At 35.9% G+C, this 22,133-nt stretch overlaps 1 protein-coding gene across 1 annotated transcript in view; it reads right to left on the bottom strand.

The window, feature by feature from the left end:
* Positions 1-22,133, bottom strand: part of ATP9B (ATPase phospholipid transporting 9B (putative)) — a 172,921-nt gene that overhangs the window by 2,186 nt on the left and 148,602 nt on the right. The window contains exons 16-29 of the mRNA XM_050915840.1: positions 19,110-19,271; positions 17,513-17,605; positions 16,273-16,356; positions 15,546-15,716; positions 12,645-12,743; positions 10,027-10,116; positions 9,393-9,537; positions 8,995-9,059; positions 8,381-8,536; positions 8,160-8,224; positions 6,861-6,969; positions 3,923-3,980; positions 3,033-3,236; positions 572-604 (exon numbers count right to left, since the gene is read on the bottom strand). Of these exons, the coding sequence (XP_050771797.1) occupies positions 572-604; positions 3,033-3,236; positions 3,923-3,980; positions 6,861-6,969; positions 8,160-8,224; positions 8,381-8,536; positions 8,995-9,059; positions 9,393-9,537; positions 10,027-10,116; positions 12,645-12,743; positions 15,546-15,716; positions 16,273-16,356; positions 17,513-17,605; positions 19,110-19,271 (1,534 nt within the window). The remainder of the gene's footprint in view (positions 1-571; positions 605-3,032; positions 3,237-3,922; positions 3,981-6,860; positions 6,970-8,159; positions 8,225-8,380; positions 8,537-8,994; positions 9,060-9,392; positions 9,538-10,026; positions 10,117-12,644; positions 12,744-15,545; positions 15,717-16,272; positions 16,357-17,512; positions 17,606-19,109; positions 19,272-22,133) is intronic.

Raw genomic sequence — 22,133 nt, 5'->3', positions numbered from 1 at the left:
TGGTCCTTACACTGTTTTGCAGCACAAAATAATTTTAGGGGAAACAGAATCTCAGTTTAAAAAGCAAGACTTTCTCATAACAAAAAGTTAAGCCAGCTTACTTTTGTACTAGTAAGAACGATTTTTACCCACTATAATACAAGTTCCCAACCAGAAATTCTGCTACCATTTTGGATCCTTTATTCCATATTCAGATTATTTTTCTCTGAAATAGTCCAACAACTAGACTGAATGATTCTTAAAACCTTAGAGATTAAATTAGAGCCCAAAAATTTAAAGGGAAAACAATGTAGTGATATTGCCACAAGCCACACTGGAAAGCTATTTTTTGTGACAAACATTAACAAGAATGGTGACGCTCTACACTTGCTACTGAAATTTTTTGACCATATTTGCAATGGTCACGTCATACTTAATTATCATGGAAAGATCCCACAAGCCAAGCAGCCTGAAGAATTAGGGTTTTTTTGCTTTTTTCCATTATTTACAAATGTGAATATTAAATAATTTACTACTCTAATGAATTCTTAGACTTTAAAAAAAACTTCAAGAAAAGTTAAACTTCACCTACCTAAGAAAGCTCCAAAAGACACTCTGCCTATACCTGTTTCACAAAGAGGGAGAATGAAAATGAAAGGATAGATTTACAGAAAACACGAAAGTTATGTGAAAAAACACCAAACAGGTTAGCCACACAAAAAGGAAATGAAAAAGATGTTAGTAGCATTAACTGGAATATTATTGCCTTTCATATGACAATCAGAATATTTTAAACAGTAATTAAACCAAAACATTTTGAAAATACAGATTTTATATTTGGTCATGTTTTAAGGTTGTAAGTAGCTAGGCAGTTTTCTTATGTTTGACTTCAAGGTATAATTTACTGTATAAACAACTTGATCAGAACTGTTTTAATGCGAATTAAAATTCACTTCAGAAAATGCAGTAAAGAAATGCTTTACTGCTCCAACTTTACTCATTAAAAATACTTTGTATATTAGATTTCAATGTATAAACTTGTTATACAGTTTTAGCCTAAGCCTGCTTAGACTTACTAAAAGCCTATGTAACATATCATAGACACATGCCTAATAAGGCCATTGTGTGCAATCAACTCAGAAACCTAAAAACTGATTTACTTTCATGAGTCAGAGCTGTAAAGCAGTATCAAGTATTTTTGTGTTTCTAATTTGAATGCCCTGTCATACTTATGATACAATTTCTTTGGGAGGAGATGATGCTTGTAAGTAACATCACTGAAAGAAACAGTTTATTTGCAAACGAAGTCAAGCACTATTGGACTGGATTGTTTTCCCTAATACATGGAAGTTGTTCTATACCTTGAACTGTAAACCATCACTTAGGTTTATACTACATTACATGCATAAAAAAAGGCTCCCTCCCCCCACTTATGTGACACATTAAATAAGAGTAAAGCATTAAGCAGAAGTGAGACTGAAATGCATTTTCTCAGATTAACTGATGAATAACACGCAGTACAATACATCTTTACAAAAGCCCATGAAATTGCAGCCTTTTCAGTACCCTTAATGATGAAAAATACAGAAGTCAAGTCCCCAGGCTGCAAGAAGCCATGCAACCATTTACGTACTCAGTTGCTTGGACTTGTCCAGCAAATACATGAGGATAGTAAAGCACTCCCCTTTATGGAAAGGTTTGCAAAAAACAAAGTCCCTGTGGTTTTTACACATCTGTCAACACCACCTAAAGGTGCTTCTCACTGAACAACACCTACAAAGGATGGAAGGACTGGCTACCAGCAATACTAAAGACTTACAGAGGTGAAGCAGCAAGTTCTGCTTTATGAAGTTCCTGGAAGTTTGGACTAAAGAGCCAGTACCTGGATCTGTTTCTTGCTTGTTCCTTCATTTGTAAACTGGCAATGATCTCTGTTAAAGAGTCTGTGCATCGGTGTCAGAGAAAAGAAAAAGGTACTCTGGCAAACCTGAAGTAATGTACAATACAAGTACCAAGCCCAGCAGGGTTGTTTCTTCATTAAAATTTGACTCCTGAGAAATCTGGGAACACCTGGGACAGGCAGTGAAGCATTTACTGATCAAAAAAATAATTATATAATGTAAATACACTACCCTAGTGTTGAACACTTGGGACATGAGAGAGTGAAAGCAGAACTATGAGACTCCTAGAAACTACCATATAACATTTAATTCTGCTATGAGAAGTGACAACTGAAGAAGGGCAACTCCTTACTCATCAGCTCCTGGAAAACAGAGAGATAAGGAGCTGGATTCTACTTCTTGTGAGATATAATCAAAATTGTTATATATATTTCTGTAAAAGTTACATCTGTAAAATCACACTAAGGCCGAGACAGTTGTTTTTACTGAAGGATAATTTGATATAAGAAATATGTATTATTTTGATGCTCAGATCCTGTTAAGATTTGCAGTTAAAATGTGTTCTTTCATCTTGTGAATTATGAACAATCAGAACCTTAAGACACAGTATGGCATACTGCAATTCAAAGCAAAGCAAGCTTAATATAGTCATGCAACAATGATTCTTATATAAAGTATCTATCCTAATAGCCGCCTGCCTCACTCTAGCAATACTTCAGCTCTTTTAAGCTTGTGGGTTAGATCTGATAAGGTCCACTTGGTCTGGCATACAAAATAATTCACCAACTCAGTGAAAGATCCTGATTTTTTAAAATCATATCCATTTCAATAGTGCAAATCTCAAAGCCAATTTAAGGCAGTTTGGATTGTCAAGATCAGATCAAGGATGGGAAAAGCATGCGTGGTTTGAGTAAAGTTTATCATCTAGATAAATCATACTAATAGGAATAAAGATTGTCAAACTCCAGGAGAAAAGGATAAGAGAATATTTTAACCCAACATTAATCAAGCCTCATTTCAACTCAGTCATATTTCTTATGGAGAAAGCTGTATTTCAGAAAGCATAACATCACTTATTCTTAAAAAAAAAAAAAGAGAATATTAAAAATATGAAGCACAGTTCTTTGCTAAAATACTTTTACTAGTACTCACCAAAGTATTCATTTAGAAATGCAAGAGAGGCCACATAGCAGCCAAGACTGAGGAATTCAGCCACTACCATTAACCAGTGCCATGTTCGTATGGTCAGTGCAACCATCAAGAGCTCAGTCAAGATTAGGGCAGTGAAGGAAATGGCAACGACATGTACGAATTCAGATTCAAAAAGCAGCAGGGCTCCATACATCAGAATACCACCTAGGAAAGGCACACAAATTAACAATACACTGTGCAATGAAATTTCAGTGTACCAGTTTTTACAACTGCACACTGAACATTTGATTGCTTATTATGAAAAATTGCCCAGTAATTTTTTTATAAGGTAACAACATTGATCTAAAAGAACAGAAGTGATATTTACTGTACTTTGTGCATGTGAAATAAAACAACCAAAGTAAAGCTGTAAAGAAATAAAACTATTAGAAAATTAAACACCTTTTAGTGCAATATATCTGATGAACCATTAATTAACCTCATTTTGTCAAGTGCTACAAATAAATGAGATATTGTTGAAAGTGTAATTACTTTGAACTGATTACATAATTCAGATTTCTTCAACAGTACTTCTGTCATTCCATGAAAGAAAACTACTGTGTAAATATATGCAATGTGATAAGCACTCATTAAAATTTTTCTGGATTAGCATTTAATTAAAAACATGTCCTTTTTTAGGTGACATGCATCAATAAAAATACCAATCCACGCTGTGTTTTGAACAGGCCTGGCACACTACAGGAATATCGATTTACGAGATAAACAGAAAGCAATATATATAACTGCTGATGAAATGTTAAGCTTCGGGAATTCAACCTGCAGCTGAAAAACAATATTGCTAATAGCACACAAAAATTTCTCAGTTCAGTAAAATTAGGACTCTCTCCTACCTTGGTAAATACTGATTAAAACCCAGATGAGGAAGGTCTTAAATGACAAAGATCTTCCCTAAGAGAAACAAGTGAGAGGACAGTTAAACACAACTTAGAAAAAAAAAATCTACTCAGTTCATATATTTTTAATAGTTAATCACTAGAGAGACAATTTACAAGTAAAATAAGCAGTCTTTGAAGTGATATAGGCTAAAAAGCTTCTACTTGTTTTTATGATTCTTCATTGCAAACTTGTATAGAAATCGCACAAAGTCTAAATTTGGGGGTAGGACAGTTAAGGCCTTAAACAGGAAAGATACTTTAGCTTGCAATGCTCTGGCTGGTTTTCAGAAGGGTAATTACAGTAAAATTAGTTTAATTTTTATTTAAAATGTTTTATGTCTGTTTTGTAAAATGTAGTCTTCAAGAAAGATAGCATTGTATACACCTACTGATCTAAACCTCAAGCAAAACTGTAGTTACTAGTTACTTCTAAATATTGGATAAAGTGTCTATTTGCATTCATAGAATAAACTTGACTACTGTAAGTTTTCAGCAAGTAACTATTACCAAATAAATTTTAAATCTTCTTGTAATTGTGAATGTTATAGATTGAAACATACGCATAAATCAAAGAATAAATTCTGTACATGTGCATATGACCCTTGCATTCTGTGAGGGTACTGATGAAATATGTTAGAACTGCAGAGTTGAAAGGATAGACATTTAAAATTATAAAATGGCAAACAAAGCAGCCATTTTGCCACAAAAGAAGTGATCACTCTAGAACAGGCAAGAATCAGCACTTTACAAAGAAATGTGCTTCATCGCTGTAGAAAGTGATGATTTAACTCTTTCTATTACTTCAGCAGAGGCTAAAACATATTCTTGGATAGACAGAGTTCATGGTAAGGTGCTAAAGACATTTTCCATAATTCTGTATATAGTCTAGAATGTTGGTGACAGACCAAACATATGCAAAAAAATTCTTGTACAAGCACAAAGAAACATTAGGTTTTTTTTCTCCTACGAGCGCCTACTCATTTTCCTTTGAGTATTGGACACTGCTTCCACCTTCAACCATAGCGTCCAATTAGCGAGATTTGTGAAATAAGAATGAGCTTGAGTTTTGGTTCACCTTTATGGAACTAGAAGGGGTAAGTCATTCCTGAGCCTCTAGGGAACGCTGCACAACAGGCTGTGAATAATTTTCAGATGAAAGCAGGGAGCCCTCCTGCTTTTACTTCCTTTCACATTTTCATCAGCTTTTCTAGCTATTACTCCATAGGAGCCACAGTAACAGTAATACTGAATCAGTGTGTCCTCCAGGGTATGTGGCCATACCTGCCTCTCTGAACCTTGCTGATTTTCTCTTCTTCTTGCACCAGAGCAAGAGTCTGTCAACGACTTGTGCCAATATATCTTATTATTTTAAAAAAATCTAAAAAGCATTTTCATCACTAGCATATCCCAGAAAAGAAACCAATTCCTAGGAATACAATTATAGTCCACGTCAACATGTATTTGAACACTAGCTGAATAGCATTGGTAGAGATTTGCATTGAGAGTCCATAATTTGAAAAATGATGTGCAGAAATAGGTAGGCTTCATAGTGCCATGACTAAGGCAGCATCATCATAAATTGTTGTAATAAACACTCACAATAAGATTACCTTTAATAGTGAAGTCAAATGTAGCACATAAATAACTTTTTGTACTACTCATCCATAATCATTCACTAAGCATCATCTGCCCCACACAATGCACTGAACTGTACTCTCCAGTTTCTCCACATTCTCTTTTTTTTTTCTTCTGAAGAGAATTATTTGGGTTCTACTTTATTTAATACTCATAGAGGTGCAACATAAGCTGGGAAAGTCAGTGATTCAGCATCTCCAGGAACTATCATTTAAGCCTAAATAAAAAACTTAGCCTGTATTCATCTACCAATCCTGGGCAGTTTCCAAGTACAGGTTAACTTCTATCTTTGGAAATAAGATGCTTCCAAGTTCCATCAACAGGTTTCCACAGGCAAGCTTACAACTGCCTTTAGCAGGTGTAAGGCCATGCTTTTTTGAGATTAATCATAGGCTGAAATCTCACAAAGAAACTTTAAAGATTCTGAAGAGAAAGACAGAATCAAGATCTCCAACAGATGAGAAAAAAATTCTCCCAGACTAACATAGCTAATAGCTGATTTAGTACAATTAAAAAGACAAAGGCTCTGAAAAGTTTGGATCCTCTTCGACTACTGTCTGCTTTTGAACTTTTAGACACATCTTCAAAGAATCTACTATCCCAACTAAAAAGACTACCTGCTTCTGCCTTGGATCATAACTTTTCTAGCTGACAGTTTAAGATGGAGCAGAAGCACTTTTCAAAAAACTTAGGAAAACAGAATCTTGAGATTTCTTTCACTTCTGCGGGTAAAGAAATTATACACTTTCATTGTTTGCGGGTATGTGCAAACGCACAGAAAGGAGTATCTACAGATGATTCAGTTAAGATATATCAGTTACCAGTATCTGTTACTTAAAGAAAGTCAGCTTTTGGAGAGGTCAGTAGTAATTTCTGGGGGTTGGGGGGGAGGGGTGGGGGGGCGGAAATCTATACATTAATCTACCAGTCAAAAAGGAAAAAGGAGCTGTGAAAAAGTAAGCATAAATAACTCCAGTTCAGAGATCCTGGGGCCAGACTGAAAGCAACTTTTACATCAACATACTTTCATGTTTAAATTATTTCAGTCCAACCATTGGTGACTTGACAAACATACTAATAAAACTAAGTGGAACATTTGGTACCACAGATTATTTTCATAGTACAAAAGTCTGCATTACATTAGTTGTGCATCTGTCTTGCATGGAATACCTTAAGAAAATGATTGTAAGAATTCCCAGTTTTGAACACCGGAGATTTCAGCATTTGTTCATATCTAAGCAACTGAGGACATTCATACCTTTGTGAGATCCTTATAAAGTTCTGGATACAGCAATGCCATTTCTGGCTTCACATCCTGATCCAATACCAGAGAGAAGACTGGAAACATAGTATATATGGTTGCATACCTAGGTGAAAGGGAAGCACATAAATTGGCACTTTTGTATGATATGATTTTAAACTGATCTACTGAGTGCAATTACTCTTTTTATGTAAGTGGAATTAAACTGGTGGTTCTACCCAGTACTGAGGCAACTTACAAATACAGCTTTACACATGCAACCTGCTCTTGTGCTTCTGAGAGCTGCCAGTTGTGAGAAGTAACAGAGCTTTTATACATTCAAAAACAGTAAATAAATTTATTTCTTCTATATATATCACCCAAGCTTATCACCTGTTACCATACTCCCTGTGCACTCGCACTTTGGACAACTAGTTCAAAGACCTGACATTTAAATTCATCCAGAGACAATGGCATGAAAACTGAAAAAAAATCAAGCACTATATTCTGGACATCATGGTATAGGTAGGCGGATGAACAAAAATCTTAACAACTCTAAGTGGCTTTGGATTTTAGTATGCACATACCAGATGTATACTTTAGTATGTACTTTCCTAGAACTTAGCACAACTATTTACAAACATTTTGGAGAGGTCTACTGCTTGCCTCTGCAGAGTCTGGTGTAATCAGACCTTGATTTGACTATGATTTAAGTTACTATTGATTTAAGTTGTTACTGTTCACAAGGAGTATAAAAAGAAGCTCTTCGGACAGAAGGGGCAGAAAGCAGGGACAAACATGAATAGATGCATATCCCTCAGCTATATGACTTGGGGAACCATATTACTAAAGCAGCTTCTGCAACAAGACCAGGGTGCTCCTAATCCTGCATATGTTCACCTGAATGGAAATCTATGCGGCAGACTTGGGTAGTGCACTCTCAGAGGAAATTTCATAGTCAGTAGCTTCAGCTCCATTTTTAACATAAAAATCTGTGATTCTCACTGAGGCTTGTATGGCAATCTGTGTAACAGCTGAAACTCGTCTGGGAGATTTCCTCTGTTGTTTTCACCCCGTATGTGAAAAAGGTTATATGGTATCTTCTTCTAAGGCCATGCAGATCCCTCTCTTCAGAGAACTGATAATAGTGCATATTCAACCTAGTTTGACTTTTCTTTGTAGACTCATTCCAGGTTTTGGTAGCGTACCAATGATAAATGTATGAAAAATGTGGCAGACACCAACTACATTATGTTATTTAACAAGTTAGTTTGCTGTATTTATTACCAGATATTGTAACTGTTGGTTTTGACTTACCCTACCATTAGGAATCCTTGGTACAAGGGAACAGATGCAAAATAGAAGACTGATGAAAATACAGCCTACAAAAAGCAGATAATAATATATATTTAATATAATTCTATACACAAAACATGACGATAAAGAAAAAAATAACAATACTGGTTGATTAAGATTTTGTGACATTTCAAAGACAGACGTAGTGTTTTTAACTATTCAGAAAACAAAGTTTTAAATACCTGCATAGTTGAAATAATAAGGCCTCGGTGCATGACAAATTGACCAAGTGCTGCTGATCTTTTGTAACTGTTTCGACCATGTACCATCAGCAGCCTACCTATGTGTTTAAACTGTGTGATAGAAAAGTCAGCTGCTAGGGAAGCTTGTTTTCCCTCCTAGAACAAAACAAAAATATTCCAAATATGAAACCCAGTGTAAAAGATGTGTTTAAAATTTCAAAATTCAAAGTGATAATTAATTTTAAAAGTCAAGTTTGCTCCTGCTTCAGAAATCAACCCTGCAACGAGACACAAAGGACAATTTTTTGTGCATATTCTAAGATGCAGTGGTTGTAACAAAGAAGTTTAGTTGCCTATCCTGCTTCTTTCAGGTAAATGCTACACAGAAATAACTACAGTTTTTTCTGCTTTTCTTGCTTTTTGTATTTAAAAACATAAAGCAGAAGACATAGAAGCAAAGAAAGCATTAGTTCAAAGACTAAGCACTTTTATCATCTTACAGCATACTTTAATTAGAAATGATCAAGTCACTACTGCTTAAGAATAAGCCTTCTAATCCCATGTTACTATACTACTATGTGGCACATATTTGACAATGAAACTGTTAACATTACCTTGCCTTCAATTCCAATTCCACAGTCTGCTGCTTGGATCATGCTGACATCATTTCCTCCATCACCTGGAAAATGCCACTGCAATATTCAGCTCTTCAGAGGTTTTACTCTCCTGGCCTTACAGTATTTTAGAAACCTCTTATATACCTTTAAATTCTTACAATTAATCTATGGTTTATGATTAATTACTTCAGCAATCAAGACTTTTTCCTGTAGGATAAAGAAGATAACCACACCTTTCTCATGGAATGGCATTTTCTGCTACAGCTACATAATACCTGGCTGTTGATAAAGAAGTCTCTTTGGTTTTGTTTCAACTGTTTCTCAATGGTGCCATCTACTGCTTAAGTTTATTACAGATTTTAGCTACTGCAGATTAAGATTGTGCCAACAGTTACCTATTGCACAGGTGCGTTTTCCAGTGTGGTGCTGTAACAGTTTCACAATATGAGCTTTTTGGGTGGGAGAACATCGGCAGCACACTACAGCAGGACACTGACAAGCCAACTCTACAAATTCATGTTCATAATACTTCAGACAAACCTAAGGAAAAAAATACACTCGCATTTACTTACCATTAAATACTACTACATGTAGTCTAACACAAAAAAACAGTATAAAGAATTATTTTATGAAGTTTTGCTTGTACAACATCCATCTGGGAGAAAAAAGCCACATTCTCCTTTATTATTTTAAATATTTAAAATATTTTATGTGGCTTTATTATTTTAAACTGACATTGTCTTTCATTTAGAGAGCCAACATACTTTGGGGTTAAGAGACAATACTAAAGCACACTGCATACAAACTCCATTCTGTTACCATACAGGAGACCAGAGAACCAATGACACTTGCCCATCTAGAACATATATCCTCTAATTAGCACTCAGTGAAAAACAGAAGTATCTCTAAGGGCAGCTTAAAGTATGGGCAAATATTGGAAAAAAGTTTAAGAGCATGAAGACACTAATACTTCACTTTTTGAAGATAAGCATATAGATAAATGTAATTTGACAGAAACCAAGTTCTTACCTCAAGTGAGTCCCCAGATATCACCAAGGCACAGTCATGCTTCCTCCTAAAGGCATTTAGTTCCAAGTGAGCCTCTCCTCGAGTGGCAACCTTCAATAAAAAAACACTCACTTAAAAGATTTTGTTATATTCTTAAAAAAACTCTGCCTAAATAAATCAGATTTTGAGAACTCATACCCAGAAGGCCTTGTTTCTTCAAGTGTTTTATCCCAGTGCAAGCCCAATAGTCATGGGACGTGACTACAAGCCTCGAATCTTATGGAACGAAAAAGTAATCCTCAAACAAGAAAAATCTATGCAGTCAGCTCAACTGGTTCCTCACCAAAGTAGACCAGGGTTAAAAAAAAAAAAATCAATGAACTAACAACATTAAAATATCTTCAGTTCAAGCTGACCCGAGTCTTTCCATCTTGGCAGGGCTAGACTAGAGAAAAAATAGACAAAAAACCAAGCAAACCCCAAAACTTTTTATTAACCAGTAAAATAAGTTCTTAGAATAATGCAAAATGTTCATATTAATAGTTCCCTCAGTTTGGGTAAGTAGACACAGATTTCAAAAGGCACATAAAAATGCTCACTAGTACTAATCCTTTTGGATCTTGCATGAGTATGCAAGCAGGATCAAGTGGCATAATACAAAAGAACTACATCGTAGATTTTTTTATTTACATAATTATTGTTTCAGAAAGGCCCAGCTGTGAAATGCAAAAAATAGCGAAAGGTTACCAAATGGATTTTGGAATGTTTTGAGCTAGAACACAGAACATGAAAAATTTAAATTACAACTAGATTTTGAGGAGACTGGCAGTTTTGGTTTTTTTTCCAATAAGAGATCAATGTATTTTATAGCTATCATGCAAGACAAAGTTCCAAGCACAGAATAAAACATAAACTCTGATTACACCTCTGATTTTGGCTCTGTCTGCACTTTGATTAAATAACTTTTAAAATATATGAGTCTTAATTACACTGAACGTGAAGTTTTGTCTTTGGACCACTACTACCCAGAATCAGATGCAGTCCAAAGACCTTTCTCCCTCCAGATGGGCTCTACTACACATAAAATTTGAGTTACGTTAAAAAGCACCTGCAAACAGAAAACCCCATACATATGCCCCATTTCAGAATTTTTTCCCCCTTTCCCACAATTAAACACGTAAAGAGAAAGCTCCTTGCCTGCCAAGTGTCAGGAACCCCAGATTGCATTGGCCCACTATAATCTTTCTGCATTACAGAAATTAAGAGATGTCAGCACTTGGCGCACACTGATCAGCAGTAATTGCCCTCTCTGTTCTACCTTTCACCTAACATAGGTATTTTTTTTTAAATTTGTAAATACCTCTGGAACAATATATCAGTTAATTTCATTACAAAATGAAGAAGCTGAGACTTCTAAGAATAAAAAGGAAGAGTGTTAAAAACAAAATGCATCTTTTTGAGAAGCCAAAGTAGTAAATCATTTTTTATTTACTAATTTACAACTAAAATAGAAGTGTTAGAGTGCTTGGTATTTTCTTACATTAATCCAGTAGTTATGTCTTTGCAACAAATACAGCCACAGACATAATTCGGTATAAATCCATTTTCTAACTAATTTAAAACTTTGTGTACTCTAAGTTAACACAGTTTTATGCTGATGTCTTATTACCAGTCGAGGTAATGAAAATAAAAATCTGACTCAACTAAATAGATTTTGTTCAGGAAGACTTAATTTGTGGTGTTACAACATGGAAAGGTCAACAAAAATTGATCTGAAGTTTTATCAGAAGCATTAATAATTTAATTGCAAATAGTAGTCTGCAGGGCCTAATTTGCCATTCTGATGCTTCAGAAGAAACTACATTTACATGTAAATTATATTCATATAATTATTTCTGTAGGTGCAAGTGGTTCATTTAGAACAAACACAGACATATTATGTCTGATCACAGAGCATCAATCAAGGTCTGGAAAATCTATTTTTGTTTGGCTTCAGTAGAGTTGATGCTATGCAAATATAACCAAAATGTATAGAAAAAGATATTCAGTTTACCTTTCTAACAATTATCTTAAACAATCTGTTAATAAAATGCAAATATATATCATGATATTAAAAAAATTCAAATTTTCTCATACTGATTTGAACTATGTCTATACAGAGAACGTTGGCATCACAGTTTAATTCAGAATTAATTCTGCTTGAATCTAAAAAGTTCTAACGAAAATGCTAGAACAAGCAATAACCACATTCAGACAGCCTAAATTCCTGGACACTCTTTCCTACTGGCTCAGCACCTCACATACACCCCTCTCCATCATTATTCAGAGGTACCTTACTATGTCCATTGTATAAGTGAAGAGTGTAAAACGCATTTTGAACCTGGGTCACCCGAACATGGCTACAAACATTTCTGTAGCATATCAACAAATCTAGAAACAAGCACCCTTAAACAGAAGCAATGCTTTGTAATTCTACACCCTTGAATAACAACTCAAGTATTACTCTCTTGACCATTATTATGACACTCAATACAATAACCCATCAATTTTCAACAAGCAGCCAACTACTAATCAAATAAAGCAACATTGTTATTAGCTGTCCTTTGATGAACCAACAAAAAAGTTGGAACTATACTTACAGGTCTGAAAATGTGAATATCTTGAGTCCTAGACACTAAGTGAGAACTTTTCGCAATGCAAGTTGCTGTCTCCAGTTTATCTCCTGTTAACATCCATATCTGCAAAATAATGTAAAAGTTCAGTCCATTGCACATTAATGTGTCTGTTCTCCAAATCTAAATGACATCTCTCTCCAGTCTTTTTCTGGTACCTTTTGGGATTAGATTACCAGAGAAAATATACTGATATGTGCATTTTTAACTAAAATTAATGAGCAGTTTTTACTGCAATAATACACAAAGCAGAAAAGAACTGTCTTTACTTCAGGCAGCTCCATTTCCCTTCCCTTCTCACAAGGACCGATGTCTCAATTTACATGAAGACAAGGTGAAACTCTGGGGAAACACCTTGGCATAGCTGAACAGCAGTGGAAGCATAAAAGCCTTTCCCTATGGCCCTGATACTACCTTGATCAAAAGAGTGAGGATGCAGACAACTACAAGAGAGATAACATTTGTCAGCAAAATGATGCGACACAACAGTCTGTGACTCTAGTGAGAATCTATCAGAAAGGAGCAGCCAGGCAATGAGATAGCATATCCTGGAGGAAGAGCTACAGTCCCAACACTCCAAAAAGGTCCTGCCCACTGACCATGCAGAACTGGGATGAAGGCATTAAAGTTTAAGGAATAAGGTTGAGGATCCATCCGTTCTTAAAGTGAGACAGCTCTCTCTCCCTCAGCCCCTTAACACCAAGAAAATTGAAGGACATTTGGATGAAATACCATTAGCCCTAGACCAAACAGAACAGACCACACAGGAAGAATGACTTAAGCTGCAGGAGTTATTACTGGATAGTTACTAAGTTAACAGTTGCAATTTTATTAAACTGTAAGTCTCTGTCTCCCTCTTTTCGTGTACATCTCAGGTAAGATCCTTTTCATTAGTGTCCATGTGGGTCAATGAATGGACAAAAGACTCATGTTTTCTCATCAGTAACCGAGTAATCTATAATTTTATGACCTATCTACAGCCACTATTGTGTTTCCAGCCTACTATAATGTTGGTTGTAATTAAAGCCAGAACAGTTTTAATGCTCTGAAATCCTAGAACTAATCATTAAAAAAACCCAAAACAACCACCAACCTAAAAATTGTCACACTATTCTATACCTTTTTGTAGCAGGATACACCTAACAGTCAGAAGTGACCACACATAGAAGAAATACCAACAGCAAATGAGAAAATACTATAAGCGCTTTGCAATAGTCACACTGTACTAAAAAGAAATTTGATGTAATCATAAGGCTGTAATCCATACATGTATTTTTCTAATTGTGCACACCACTGCATTACCAGCTAATGCACCTGAAAGCCTTTGGGCAACAGCGATTAATTAAAAACAGACCAACAAAACAGCAGACGTGGGAAGGGCCCTCTGGAGATTATCTAGTCCAACTCCCCTGCTCAAAGCAGGGTCAACTACAGCAGGCTGCTTAGGACCACGGCAAGACAGTTTTCAACATCTCCAAGGATGGAGACTCCACAAATTCTCTGGGAGACCTGCTCCAGTGTTTGAACAGTCAGAGTAAAAAATTTTCTTCTTATATTCAAGTGGAACTTCCTTTCAGTTTGCATCCATTGCCTCTTGTGCTCTTCACTGGGCACCACTGAAAAGAGCCTGGCTCTGTCCTCTTTGCACCCTGCCTTCAGGTATTTATAGACATTAATAAGATCCTTCTGAGCCTGCTGAACTTCACCCTCTCATAACTACTGTGGGTGGCCAAGACCAACTTTCACATCCCTGATCAATTCCTCCTTGTTTGTTAGTATGAGGACTAGTAGAGCATCTCTCCTTGTTGACTCCTCAGTCACCTGTGTCAGGAAGTTATTGTCACTGCACTCCCAAAATTCTCCTGGTTTGCTTGTGCCCTCCTGTATTGCCCTTCCAGCAGATATTGGGGTGGTTAAAGTCCAGCACAAGGACCAGCATGTGCAAATGTGAGGCTTCTTCCAGTTGTCTGAAGAAGGCCTCTTCTACTACTTTTTGATCAGGCAGTCTGTAGCAGACACTCACCATAACGTTGTCCACGTTGGTCTGCCCACTAATTCTAACCCATAAATTCTCAGTTGGCTCATCATTTATCCCAAGGCAGAGCTCCATGCATTCCTGCTCCTCTCTCACGTAAAGGGAGATTTCCCATGCTTGCTGCAAAGCAAAGTAACTTACCCTCCTTCTCAGGCTAAAAAACCCCGTTGTATCTGATTCAGTTTAACCAATGCAAAGTCAACACACCTTTTCTGTGCAATTTGACACTCTGCTTCAAGCAAAATGTATATAATCTTGCCCACTCCCCTCAGATATTGCTCATCTCTTTACTTCAAACCCTCTCTCAGATAAATGTGCAATTACTTCTAAACGTGCAATTGATAGCTGTCTAGCATAGCCTGCCTATGAACAAAACCCAGCACAAACTCTTGTGCAAAGCTTTTGATGCTGTCCCTTTAACATGACTTGAACAAACTCCAAGGGCAGTTCTGAATTCTAGTTCAAACAATTCACCTTTTGATCTTTGCTGAGACTTCTCGTGAGTGCCAAACCTGAAAAAATTGTTACCATAGGAATCTCGTGCCAAACTCATTTAGTGTCAGCTAGGACAGTTTACTGTCAGGGAGTCACATACATTTATCCATTGGTAGTTTTCCTACAGAAGTAAGCTTAAGATCAATGAAACCTGTGGTGGACAAAGGAACTTCGCACACAATGTCGTTTGTTTCTGCTAGCTCATGCCCAGAATGTGCTTAGGACTTGGCATATTTCTTACTTTGAATGAACCTGAATATAGACAAATATAATTCATGTCTTGTAAAAAAAAAGTTAATAAATGATAACCTGCTAAGTCAGCAGTATGCATTTAGTACCTTTATTCCAGCATTTCGTAGCATCTCTAGAGTTGGTCTAACATCTGCTTGCAGCTGATCTTCTACTCCAGTGAGACACAGCAATTCCATTTCTCGCTCCAAACTCTCTACAACAGCAGCAACCTTCAGGTTTCTATCGTGTATGCTTAACTTTGCTTGGTTATATCGACTCTGTTTGCACAAACACAAAACCACTTAGAGTTTGCTATGACTCAAAGTATACACTCAGTCTACCAATTAGTTATAATATGGATTCATTAGGCTAAATGTTTGTCTTTAAATATCTTTAATGAAGAACAAGATTAAAAGAGCGAATTTTACTTTACACCCAATGTTACACATGTTTTTTCTGACAAATGACCTCAAGATAATGTCTGCTGAAGAACTATTAAGAATTAGGCATCACAGCATCCAAGCAGGAGCTGCCCTTATCTTTGAGAACAAGTAGATTTTTTAGGTCATGCTGAAGCTACAGAATTAATGTCATGCTAGCTTCTGGGAAAACACTGTCCAGTCACATAATAAAGGAAAACAGTATCCTATGTATGACTGCAGAACAATCACTAACAAATGACAAAATCTCTAACAGATTGTGTGCCAAAGCTCAACTATCAATATTTTAAATATGAATAATCTTTTTTGCCACCTTAATAGAAAAAAAAAGAGGAATGCTTCCCTTGAAGTAACTAAATATGGTGAAGCACAAGATCACTCTGCCCCTTCATACCTCAAAATCTTGATACTGTTCTTCAGTCAGTGATTTTTTGGCAACAACCAGCGTACGCAGTCCTTCTCGTGCCATATTACCACACTAAATGGACCAAACCACAGAATAGTTATGCAAATATTCAACTGTACATACACGTTTTATACTATATGCTAACAGGGGACATCTGTACCATAACTTTGGTGTTTCTTCAGACTCTTAGATTATTTTGGAGAAGCCACAAACAGAAAAAGCAATTATACTTCAGGTCCCCCAAACGAAGTGGTATGCTATTGGTAAGCCAATTAGATTTCCTCTCCTAGCTTAAAGAAAATTGCTTTTAGGTTGAAGCTTTAAAATGAATTAAAACTATTTTTGAGGCATGTAACAGAGCTACATTTTCCTTTCCCACTGAATGTACCTTTTATCAGAAAAATATCTACACATTAAAAATAGCCATGGAATAGCACGTCTTAATGAAAAACAAGGCTGTCCAGTGCAAAACACTTATTGATTTGACCTCATAAAACTAAATAAATTAAACAAGTATTTTACAATTAATTGCGCATCATTATCGCCAAAAGTAATTTTTATGACATTTTGCTAGGTCTTGAGGGAGTTTAATTTATTCATGTCCCTGAATAAATCAAACTGCCCTGCAGCAGATATTGATTCATATTGCCAATACCATTATGAACATACATGGTGTAATCATTGTATTAACATATTGTCTGTATGTAGGGTCAAAATAAGATGATTGCTGGTACCTACTAGAGCCACACAGTGAAAAATATTAATCAGTTTTGAAATTTAGTCACTAGCTATTTTATATTAAGTTTAACAAATGTGGCAAAAAACTATTTCTATTTGGCTGCAACCCTTATTAAACTTCGTAATTCATAATCATACCTCACTGTAGAATTTGATAAAACAAGGGCATTTCAGGATAAATAGGTTTATAGCAGAATACTTCTCTGAAGTAATTAGGTTTTATGTGAACGGTCAGTCAATGAAAAACAAATTTCCTTGTTTTAAGTAGGAACGTGTTCTGCTATGACTACCAGTTTTGCTTTTCCTGTGGGTAATTCAAGAATTGGAAATAATTCTAATTCCTTAAAACCTATTCAGGATATATGTAACTGGACTTCGAAACCCATTACTGCATTCTCCTTTAAACCTATTCCAATAATACCTAATATTATTTTAAACTTTTAGTTTTTACAAAATTTCAATTTGTATAAATTTTGATTTTGTTTCTTACCTCTTCTTCTAACCAATCATTGTACTGTACAATAGTGGACATTGCAACATCTGCACCCTTCATGTAAAATGTAATTTCTCCTGAAGATTCATCCTAAAATTTCACAAAAGAAATACAGGGTGGGGGGGGAGGGGGGGAATGTTTATACAGTCAAAACAATTACCTACCAATAACCTAACTGTCTTTTGAAGTAGTCAATGGATTATCATTTATAAAAGATGAAGTACCTTGCCAAGAGTTGGCTAAGTTTTATTACCTGATGTTACCACTTTGAATGACATCTCTGATTCCACTTCGATATATATTCCCTACTCTCTCATATAAGATCAGTTCTAACTGAAGTCAATGCGAGTAACAGATTCTCAGCATCCCTAAACTGCCCGTCTAAATTTTTAAATATCACTGTTATGCCCCCTCTAACTACTATTTTGTTTCATTGGTGGCATATACTATCTAACCCACAACAGAAAGTTTGATCTGTATCTTTGAAACACCTAAGTAATTAAAAATTTACAAATAACTTAGTGTAAATGCTTGTTACAGATGTTTTAATGATGAAACACTCATTGCATATTCAGAGAATTCACACACAGGCAAATATAATCCAAATCAGGAGTTTCTGAGGTATGGTCTGTCGCAGAAGGAATGGATTAGTCTGATCTACAAGCTTAGAATATCTCTGAACATGTCACTGTTAAACAGGTTTTTAGTGCCAACCTCCCCTAATGAAATACAGACTTGCCAAGGTCTCTCCAGACCTGAGCATGCACATCTTCTGCCTGAAAGTATCCTTGCCTAAGGGCTGATGGCATGCCTGGCTTGTCATCACGGGCAAATAAAAAATGGGATGAGTTTGACACCTATTTAACGGGGACTTGGCACTGATCTAATCATCTAACAATGTTGTCTGAAGCTGTTCTCCTACAGTGTCTGATTTTAAGTAGGGAGAAGGTAGAAGTATGTAGCGTGGATGGCTTAACATTCACAGAGGTTTAAACCTTCCTTTTAGCATGGTGTTGTGGCTTCCTTTCATCTGAGGTTTTAATGATCATTACTATGCTCCCAACTGAGCATCTAGGAGACAACTAAGCACATATCTCATAAATCTTAGACCCTGTGGGTTGTGCTGTGTATGCACGCCAGTTCAGATATCAATACTGGGTCTGGAAAAGCAGCAGCACTAGTAGTATAGAAAGATGCTAACTACTACTGTAAGAAATTTCAGCCATTAATTTATCCCTTGAAGAGGCAACATATTTTGTATGAAAGAAACAAATGGAAAATTAAAAACAAAGGCTTAAAGGCAACTTGCAGCATCAGAGGCTAAGCGTGAAGTAGTGAAATTAACATGTTCTGGTGTAAGAGAAGAGTTTGTCCTTTATAAAGCTCTCTGCAACATCAGGTTAGCCTGATTTTTCTACAACTGCTTGCCTAGTATTTCATGTGTACCTGTGTCAAAGGTATACTTTCCATTTGAAAATCTTGCAAAATGCACTCCCTGAAGGATCAAGTTTCTATTGAATTTTATAAAAATAAACATTCAGTAAAAACATTTTTTGAGAAATAAAACCAACAGCCAGAACACCCCCAAAATTACCCTAACTATGATCCCCATGCGCTTGCTTTCAGAAGTGAAGGGAAAGATCTGCAGAATATAGTACGTCAGAATGTGTCCACCAGGGGTCTTCAGCTGCATTGAGGTCAAATCCCTGTTAACCAGAGTGAGACCAACACTCTCTGTCCACTGCACCAGAGCTACCTAAAGAAAGAAAAAAAAGGAAAAAAAAAAAAAAAAGAGACACGTTTAAGTGTGAAAGGTCTATTATACTGTTATATAAATCAGGCTAAGGCCAAACAACTGTTGCTAGGGTAAAAGTCTACTCTTCCAAGAATCCAGGAAAAAAAATGTGAATAGCAGTAGACTGAATACAAAATCTTAATACAGCAAATGAGTATTTTTCCTTCAGAAAGCTTACAAAAATTCTTATGAAGAACATAAAAACTTATTTGAACTTATTCCTGCAAATGAGGTATTCAGAATATATTGTTCAGCAATAACAGTTCTAATAAAAACCCCAGCTATATATTCAACAATACTTAAAGGACATGCAGTAGAAATGATGCAAAACCAGAATACAATTTCTGTACCAACACCACCGCTATGTTAGTAAAAGATTTTGGGAGTATTTCCATATAATGCATTTCATTAAATCTACAATTACATTCAAGTTGAGACTCTGTAATACGTAGTAAATAGATACGCAAAGGATCTTATTTTTAGCTTACTTTGTTCACTTGCATCATTTTATTACTTTGTTTCAACAATAACATAATTGAGTTCTTACCATATCAAATGAGATGAAAACGAAGCTTACAATACTGCATCCCACAAACATGCTTGTGGAAGTCCCTTTTACAAACCCAGAAATGCTGCATTATACAATAATCACTATTAGCTACCACTTCATGGCATCTTAAATGCATGCAGTAGAGATTCATTTTTTTTTTTTAAATTTTGCTGCTTTAAAGTGCGTGACATCTAGCTTCTATTTTCTCCTATGTTACGCTTAAATTAACGCACTAGATATTTTTCTAGCACCACCACTGTGTGGTTTATTCCTTCAAAAAATTAATACTTTAGGAAAACTGCTTTACTGTTAGTTTATATACAAGCTATATTCCATATCTGAATGGGAAGTTTCTGATAAAAAAATAATTCTCCTCTTCAATTCTATTTTTATTTTTCCAAATGCTAATCATTATTGGAAACTAGATTTTTAAATTACTAGAAAGGTAATTATAATGAAGTTCACATGATTTTTATGGAACCTGCCTCTGCTATTAATCTCAGGTAAGATGAAAAAAACAAAAATCAAGCAGTCTGATAAGACATGAAAGTAGTAAAATCCCTAGATAAGTTCAATAGACATGATGACTAATGCTCACTAAGAATTTCACCCAAAGCAAGTAAATCACCGTAGCTTCTATGAAAATTTAAAAAACTGGAAAAAAAATATTGTGTGAAGCCCTAAGAAACCCTAGTAGTGGCATCTGTGTAGGCATCACCAAATGAAAACACAGCGAGATGGGGTTACAGAAGAGAAAAGAACACACTCTGAAAGGCACGATTTTAAAATCTCGAAAAATCACAGGAAGTCTTTTTAGAGATTTTTCTTCTTCAATAAAAGTACCATATAAGCTGTAAATGATTCAATACTCCCAAGGTTAATTTTCACAGTGAAAGGTTACTATTACATTCTGACCTGTAAATTGCATCTTTCTACTAATACCCTATCATCTCATTTGTGTCCCTTTACAGCTAGGACTTAAGTGTTCTATATTTGGTGACTCACATCTGTTTATTATTTCATTTATGCTTGGCTTCACCTACCATTTGAATTAGCATTTTGCAGCACAGTCATTCTGGATTCTTATACCTGGCCTCCACACAACTGCATATACTTTTTTTTTTTTTTAAATTGATCAGTGCAAATACCATAGCAGAAATAGTCAATAACGCTCAAGAGTCAAATAGATGCCTAAAGAGGCAACTGAACAAATCTGAGAGCAAGATGATAAGTTTGATTCATTCTCATAATTCAGAATGAATCAGAGCAGCTAGACCTTAACAGCACCCAGAACAACATAGCCAGACCTTACCATTAAATATCTGAAGCCTTTAGAATATACAAATTAAAAAAAAAAAGTATTTCACAAATGGCATGAAAATCTAAATTATAAATCTTAACAAATAAATATATACTGAATGGCTGGCTATACAGAGTTCAGAAAAAGGATTCTTAGGTAAGTCTCTCTTCTTGAGGTTTCCCCTCTACAAGTATATTCTCTTCTCTTCAATACATTTCTGAAAGCTTACATTAAAATGGTCTTGCAGTCTAGTGTGCATACATCAAGAACCCCTAGAATACCAGGTAAAGGCAGCAGCTGAGGCTTCTACAGAGCTTGACATGTTGGATGGAGTCAGATAAAGCAACCACAGCACAAAAGTCTTCGCTGGTGATGCTACCATTTTGCTTTTAAAAAAATCCATTCTAATTATAATACTTATTTGCCAATAACCATTAATTTCCTAACACACACAGATGAAATGTGTCAAGTTTCCTGAATCCAGGTTAGGGACTCACTTGAATATTTTGTGGATCTTGTCTGGCTTACCACCAAGCTTCCCTGCTATGGAAACCGGGTGCCTGGGAGACAGAAGTACACTGGTAGATATAGGGTCCTCCCACTACTGAGACACAGGTGTGCACCTGAACCCACTGTGTAGTGTTCCCAGGACAGGTAATGTAGGTGGAGTCAGAGAGCTTCTGTGGTTTCTAACTTGCTAGTTGTCTTGCTCCTCAGTAGCAATCCAAAGGGTAAAGACAGCTATCCACCTCTCACGTGACAAGGTCAAAGTAGCATCTTCCAAATTAGGAATGAAGGGAGCAAATACTTGCATTATGAAATGGAAATGCAACAGATCTGACAAAAGCTACTGAGAAACACCTCGTTTAGTGTTTCCTACCCAAAACCTTTCAGATGTTTTATTTACCACATGCCCGCTGTTGAGCTCTGGTTACCTCTGTCAGCAGTGTCTCTCCACTAGAGGCCACCCGGC

Source organism: Gymnogyps californianus, chromosome 2 (assembly GCF_018139145.2).
Source record: "Gymnogyps californianus isolate 813 chromosome 2, ASM1813914v2, whole genome shotgun sequence".
In the NCBI taxonomy this organism is placed as follows: Eukaryota; Metazoa; Chordata; class Aves; order Accipitriformes; family Cathartidae; genus Gymnogyps; species Gymnogyps californianus.
Note: the sequence above shows the minus strand (reverse complement) of the source record. Positions and strands in the feature narration are given on the sequence as shown.